The 7,808-nt window shown below is 48.8% G+C and overlaps 1 protein-coding gene across 1 annotated transcript; it reads left to right on the top strand.

Moving 5' to 3' along the window:
- Positions 1–699: 699 nt before the first annotated feature.
- Positions 700–6,397, top strand: LOC147112648 (trace amine-associated receptor 4-like). Its single transcript, XM_085996226.1, has 2 exons — positions 700–950; positions 5,617–6,397. Exons 1-2 carry the CDS (start codon positions 700–702, stop codon positions 6,395–6,397), a joined length of 1,032 nt encoding a protein of 343 aa, XP_085852352.1.
- Positions 6,398–7,808: the final 1,411 nt, after the last annotated feature.

Consider the following 7,808-nt stretch of genomic DNA (forward strand, 5'->3'; position numbering starts at 1 on the left):
GTAGGCCCAACAAAAGTGCTGGTTTCGTGCATGCACTGCGCATGCGCGGGAAACAGGCACTTCCGTTCCCCTGAAAGAAGGGGTTAAGAGGTGGAACGCATGCGCGGGAGAGGCAGCGAGTGCGCATTGAACTTGCATTTTTTTTCCAGGTTTCTCCGGGAAGGTAAGTCTCCAAAAGTTAGACATGTAAAAAGCAGTCGCAAGGCCTGCATTTAACAAGGTAAGTGGTGAATTAATTAAAATTAAAACATTTTTTCCACAGGTTTATTATTTTTAAATACTTTAAAGAAAGGTAAGTTTATTTTTAGCCCCGTTAGAAAATGTAATTAATTTTTTCAAAAATTTAAATTATTGTTTAAAATAGTTATTTCATGTAATTTATAGCTATTTTTAAAATGTGATTTTTAAAAAATTTATTTGAAGTTTTAGTGATGTTTTGGGGCTTATAGTATTTATAGGTTTGACAGCTCTTCCTGTCAAACTTATGAATGAAGCATTCCCTGCTACCATTGGCTCTCCATGGCCCATGTGATCCCAGGGGATGCATCGAACTAACTGCGCCCCTGGGATACGCAAGCGCTGCGCGCCGGCAGTTGGAGGCGGCCCAGGATCGCAATTCCACGGGGGCCCACAGCTCAATGGCCTGCGGGAAGTCTCCGACCTGAATTTCTGGGCCATTCAATTCAACAGATCTTGGAAATGTACAGATCTTGGAAATGTACAGAATGTAAAAACTGCTTTGAATTTATCGAAACATCATGTCCCAAAACCATTAGATCGACAGCAATTAATGCAGTACTCTATGTTTTCATTATAATTTCAATATTAATTACAATTTGGGGAAATTTGGTGATAGTGATTTCAATTTTACATTTCAGACAACTCCAGACACCAACCAATTATCTTGTCCTTTCCTTAGCTGTTGCTCATTTTCTGCTGGGACTCATGATACTACCTGTGGTAAACTACTTTTATCGTTCACTATCGTTACACTATGGTTATCACTGTTATATCGTTACACTATGGTTATCACTGTTTACACTGTTGTATCACTACACGAGGTCGCCTCTTGTCACGCTGTTATACCTGGGCTGACCACTGCTGACTCCGCCCATGGCTCCACCTACTTGCCCAGGTATAAAGGTGGTCGACTGGCTGGTATTCCTCCTTGTTGGATCCGATCACCCACGAGGGTGGGCTCTGTTATTTAGCCAATAAAAACCTATAGTTACTGTCTTAACTCGTCGCTTTTCATTGGATGAGTGATAGGTATATCAATTTTATTGGCTAAATTTTGAAATGTCTTTAACGGAGCAGCCAAATGACCAGTCAGATGCCCAGCTACAACAGCCACAGCAGCCGGCCTGGCTGCGAGCCCTCCGACCGCCGTACCTGGATCTAAACCCACAGGCAGCAAACTCAGCCCTCGACTTCAAACACTGGCTGAGCTGTTTCGAATCCTACCTGGGAGAATCCGGCGTGCCTCAGAGATCCAAACTAAGAGTTCTGACCGCCCAAGTGAGCCCTAAAGTATTTGCACTCATCCAGGACCTTACTACATACGAGGCCGCCCTCAACAAAGAGCAGTACCGGAGCCCAGTAAATTCTATGTATGCCAGACATCTCCTAAGATCCCGCCCGCAACAGCCAGGAGAGTCTGTAGATGAATTTTTACGGGCGCTACAAACACTCGGCAGGGACTGTGACTTTAAAGCTGTAACGGCTGCAGAAAATACTGAAGAGAATATCCGCGATGCCTTCGTGAAAGGCCTTCGGTCCGACTACTCACGGCAAAGACTGCTTGAACCAAAGGACCTCGACCTGAACACAGCTGCAGCCCTCGCTCACTCTCTGGAAGTGGCCCATCGGGACCTCGAGGCGTATTCCAGGTACTGTGCTGCGCGACCCTGGGGCTCGGGCCCGACCCCGACCGCTATACCCCTCGCACCGCCGCCTCTGGGACCTACCTCAGCGTCGGCGTCCCGGACCCAATCAGGACTGCCACCCCTGGTACCGGCTGCAACATCGGAGCCCTGCGATCGGGCCGCCAGCTGCTTTTTCTGTGGCCAGGCGAAACACCCGAGGGCGCGCTGCCCTGCAAGAAACGCGACATGCTCCGACTGCCACAAGAAAGGCCACTTCGCGAAGGCCTGCAGGGGGAAAGCCACAGACGCCAGCAGTGCCTCATGCGAGTTGTGGGGGTGGCCATCTTTCATCAAGGCCACAGATGCCAGTATCCCCTCGTGTGAGTCGTGGGGGCGGCCATCTTTGATCAAGGCCACCGACACCGGCAGTGCCTCATGTGAGTTGTGGGGGCGGCCATCTTCTCCGCCATTTTATGCAACGTCGTGGGCACCGCCATTTTGTTCACCACACTCGACCGCCACCTTGTCTCCAGACCCGACCGCAGCCTCACCCGCAGACTACAGCAGCTCGCTCAGCCATACACTAGCCTCCGTCACACTGGACCAAGCTCGCCTGCATCACCTGTCCAAGTCCATGATGGACATCAAAGTAAACGGCCACGCCACGACCTGCCTGTTCGACAGCGGAAGCACGGAGAGTTTCATCCATCCAGACACGGTGAGCCACTACTCCCTCACTGTCCGGCCAACGCGCAACCGGATGTCGATGGCGTCGAGGTCCCATTCAACAGACATCAGCGGATACTGTGTTGTGACCCTGTCGGTTAGGGGCACGGAGTATAAACATTTTAAACTTCTCATCCTGCCCCAACTCTGCGCTGCCATCCTACTAGGGCTGGATTTCCAATCCCACCTTCAAAGTGTCACTTTGGCATACGGTGGACCCCTCCCCCCACTCACAGCCAACAACCAACAGCCTTTAAACCGCCCACCGCGTACCACCTGCGGCCTATCCACCCTCAGGGTTCCGCCCCCCTCCCTGTTCGCCAACCTCACCCGCGACTGTAAACCCGTCGCTACCAAGAGCAGGCGGTACAGCGCCGGGGACAGAGCTTTTATTAGCTCTGAGGTGCAGCGTCTCCTGAAAGAGGGCATCATCGAGAGGAGCAACAGCCCCTGGCGTGCCCAGGTCGAAGTCGTTAAGACCGGCGATAAAAACCGCCTAGTCATCGACTACAGCCAAACCATAAACCGGTACACCCAGCTGGACGCATACCCCCTTCCCCGCATATCTGATATGGTCAATCAGATTGCACAGTACCGAATATTCTCTACCATCGACCTTAAGTCGGCCTACCACCAACTCCCTATCCGCCCTGAGGACCGCCAGTATACCGCCTTCGAGGCGAATGGCCGCCTCTACCACTTCCTTAGGGTTCCCTTCGGCGTCACCAACGGGGTTTCGGTCTTCCAAAGGGAGATGGACCAGATCATTGACCAGAATGGGCTGCAAGCCACGTTCCCCTATCTAGATAACGTCACCATCTGCGGCCGCGACCGGCAGGACCATGATGTTAATCTGGAGAGATTCCTCCGTACGGCCCAACGGCTGAACCTCACCTACAATAAGGAGAAATGTGTGTTTAACACCTCGCGCCTTGCCATCCTCGGCTGCGTAGTAGAGAACGGAGTCATTGGCCCCGACCCCGAAAGAATGCGCCCCCTCATGGAGCTTCCCCTCCCCCACTGTCCAAAGGCGCTGAAGAGGACCCTGGGGCTCTTCGCCTACTATGCCCAATGGGTGCCGAATTATGCGGACAAAGCCAGACCCCTCATGAAGTCCGCCTCCTTCCCCCTGACGGCAGAAGCGTGCGCAGCCTTCTCCCTCATTAAGGGAGACATTGCTAAGGCCACAATGCACGCGGTGGATGAGTCTATCCCTTTCCAAGTGGAGAGCAATGCATCCGACTTCGCCCTAGCCGCAACCCTTAACCAGGAGGGGAGACCAGTGGCCTTCTTCTCAAGGACCCTCCAGGGCCCTGAGATCCGACACTCCTCGGTCGAGAAGGAGGCCCAGGCGATCGTGGAGGCTGTACGACGCTGGAGGCATTACCTGGCAGGCAAACGATTTACCCTCCTCACCGACCAGCGTTCGGTCGCTTTTATGTTTAATAACAAGCTGAGAGGCAAAATTAAGAACGACAAGATCTTGAGGTGGAGAATCGAGCTCTCCACCTATGATTATGAGATCTTGTACCGGCCTGGTAAACTGAACGAACCCCCAGATGGTCTATCACGAAGTACATGTGCCAACGCGCAAATTGATAGACTGCAGACCCTCCACAACGGCCTCTGCCACCCCGGAGTCACCAGACTTTACCACTTCATTAAGGCCCGCAACCTGCCCTACTCCATCGAGGAGGTCAGGACCATGACCAGGAACTGCCAAACCTGTGCCGAATGCAAACCGCATTTCTTTAGGCCGGACAGAGCAAGCCTGATCAAGGCCACCCGCCCCTTTGAGCGCTTGAGCATCGATTTTAAGGGGCCCCTCCCGTCCTCTGACCGTAATGTGTACTTCCTCAACATCATTGACGAGTACTCCCATTTCCCCTTTGCCTTCCCCTGCCCAGACATGACCAGTACCATGGTCATCAAATGCCTGAACGACCTCTTCGCCGTGTTCGGGTTCCCGAACTATATACATAGCGACCGGGGCTCCTCCTTCATGAGCGAGGAACTTCGCCAGTTCCTACTAGCGAGAGCTATTGCTGCAAGCAGGACCACCAGCTACAACCCCCGAGGGAACGGCCAGGTGGAAAGAGAGAACGCGACTGTCTGGAAGGCCGTTCTCTTAGCCTTAAAGTCCAAGGGCCTCCCAACCTCTCGCTGGCAGGAAGTCCTCCCGGCAGCGCTGCATTCCTTCCGGTCACTGCTTTGCACTGCCATTAACGCCACCCCCCATGAACGAATGTTTGTTTTCCCCAGGAAGTCGACTACGGGAACCACGCTACCAACTTGGCTGACCTCTCCGGGGCCCGTCTTGCTGCGAAAGCACGCAAGGGCCCATAAAATGGACCCCCTGGTCGAGAGGGTGGACCTCCTGCACGCCAACCCCCAGTACGCCTATGTGGCATACCCAGACGGGCGGGAAGACACAGTCTCCCTACGAGAGCTCGCACCCTCGGGCATCCCTGAGACACCACCGTTACCCCCCACCACCCCCCCAAATCCAGCCCAGGTAGACGGCATGCCGGAACCCCACGAGCCTTCGCCGACCACGCAGACACCAGCATTAACATCGGATACTGCATCACCGCCGCCGCTGCTGCGACGATCGGAAAGGCTTACGAGGCCTCCGGACAGACTGACATACCCGAACTGGTAGTACACTTCACCCCGCCGGACTCAAATCTAAACAAGGGGTGAATGTGGTAAACCACTTTTATCGTTCACTATCGTTACACTATGGTTATCACTGTTATATCGTTACACTATGGTTATCACTGTTTACACTGTTGTATCACTACACGAGGTCGCCTCTTGTCACGCTGTTATACCTGGGCTGACCACTGCTGACTCCGCCCATGGCTCCACCTACTTGCCCAGGTATAAAGGTGGTCGACTGGCTGGTATTCCTCCTTGTTGGATCTGATCACCCACGAGGGTGGGCTCTGTTATTTAGCCAATAAAAACCTATAGTTACTGTCTTAACTCGTCGCTTTTCATTGGATGAATTGATAGGTATATCACTACCTTATAGCATGATCAGGTCTGTTGAAACCTGTTGGTATTTTGCAGATATATTTTGTAAACTGCACTCACGTTTAGATTTAACACTCACCACAGCAGCAATTTTTTGTGTATGCTTTATTGCCATTGACCGGTACTATGCTGCATGCGATCCTTTGGTCTACCCTACCAAAATCACTCTGCCTGTAATTGGTATGTTTCTTACATTTACTTGGGTGTTTTCCATAGTTTATGGGTTTGGTCTGGTTTATTCAGACTTCAATATAGATGGAATGGAGGATTACATAGCTAGTATTTCGTGCCAAGGCAGCTGCATGCTCATATTTAATAAGCTATGGGGGCATCTGGATATGGTAATTGCATTTTTTATTCCTAGTTTTATCATTGCAGGTGCATATCTCAAGATATTTTTTGTAGCAAGGAAACATGCCAACATAATTGGAAAAAAGACAAACAAGATTCACTCCACAGAAGAAACCAATACCACAATTTCATATAATAAAGAACACAGAGCTGCTAAAAAATTAGGTACAATAATAGGTGTCTTCATAATCTTCTGGATTACATTTTATGTAAACAGTGTTCTTGATCCATATATTAATTTTACCTCCCCAGCAGTTTTATATGATCTTTTTGGGTGGTTTGGTTATTTGAATTCCACATTTAACCCAATGCTTTATAGTTTCTTTTACCCTCGGTTTCACAAAGCACTAAAACTTATCCTCTCTTTTAAAATATTTCAGTCTGAATCTCCCATGATTAATTTGTTCCCTGAGTAAATGTTCTTGAAACCTAAGATTTTACAATCTTTATTACAGTATACATTAGCACTATTCTGTATGGAAATATTAAATGCCACTTTAATTACATTGTGGATTGTTTTATTTAGAGTTGGTCTAGTAAAACAATTTTCTGCTTAATTATTAAGTATATGTGCAATTGTTTTATATTTGACAGATGAATGTCACACTACATATTTTGCACTGATCCAAAAGGGCTTCAGCTTCATATCAATGCAAAGTTGGAAGTTGGGAGCAAGCAGGGAGACCATGAGCAGGAAGCAAACTCACAATGCTTCAGCTACACATCGGAACATTATAACTGTAACTGCTGCAAACTGAACCTTTTAAAGGATCTCAACCAATCCAATCACCCATCTAATATCTTAACTTTTAATTTTCCTAATGTTAGCACAGAGGCGACCTTCCTACTGGTTAACAGAAGTTTGGATGCTGTTGAACAGAACTCCGCTTGCATGTATACACAAGCCTCCTGTTACCTAACCAAGGAGTGATTCAGAGACAATAATAGAACTTGGGTTTACTGACCTACATCAATCTAAGCTGGTACATGTATAATTGTGCCTACAATACATCACTTAGGAGCACAGCCAAGTTAGACAAAGTGTTGGTGAAATCTATAGCTGGAACCTGTGCTGTGCAACTGCAGTTTTAAAAAATGACAAATCAATAGAACGTCATAAAATCAAATCAAATCAAATCAACTTTTATTGTCATTGCTAGTGCACAAGTGCAGTACAACGAAATGTAGGCTTGCGGCTCCCGAGAGTGTACATTTGGATTAAGACATTTAAACATTCAACATACATTTGGCTTGTAGTATATTAACATAAATATAACCATAATAAAGTGCATTGGCAGATGTGCAGGCTTTAGAGTTTATTTGTGGAGTTCAGTAGGATGACAGCCCTGGGAAAGAAGCTGTTCCTAAATCTGGTCGTACGGGTGCGAATGCATCTGTAGCGTCTCCCAGATGGCAGGAGGGTGAACAGACTGTGGCTGGGGTGGGTAGGGTCTTTGATGATGGACCGTGACCTCCGTAGACAGCGTTTCTGGTATATGTGCTCTATGGTCGGTAGCCGGGTGCCGGTAATGCGTTGGGCAGTTTTGACTACCCGCTGCAGGGCTTTCCGGTCATAGTAGCTACAGCTACTATGACCGGAAAATCTGAAGTGACATAGAAGTTGTTGAAGCAGAATTAAGGCTTAATGGTTGAAATCCAAAATTCTATAGACTCTGGAACAGTTCCCATGGATTTGAGGGTAGCTAATGTAACACCACTATTTAAAAAAGGTGGTAGAGAAAAAACAGGGAATTACAGACCGGTAAGCCTGACATCGGTAGTGGGGAAAATGCTAGAGTCCATTATAAAAGATGTAATAGCAGAGCA

Source organism: Somniosus microcephalus, chromosome 9, assembly GCF_052327205.1.
Source record: "Somniosus microcephalus isolate GS21.2 chromosome 9, FLI_Smic_1.0, whole genome shotgun sequence".
In the NCBI taxonomy this organism is placed as follows: Eukaryota; Metazoa; Chordata; class Chondrichthyes; order Squaliformes; family Somniosidae; genus Somniosus; species Somniosus microcephalus.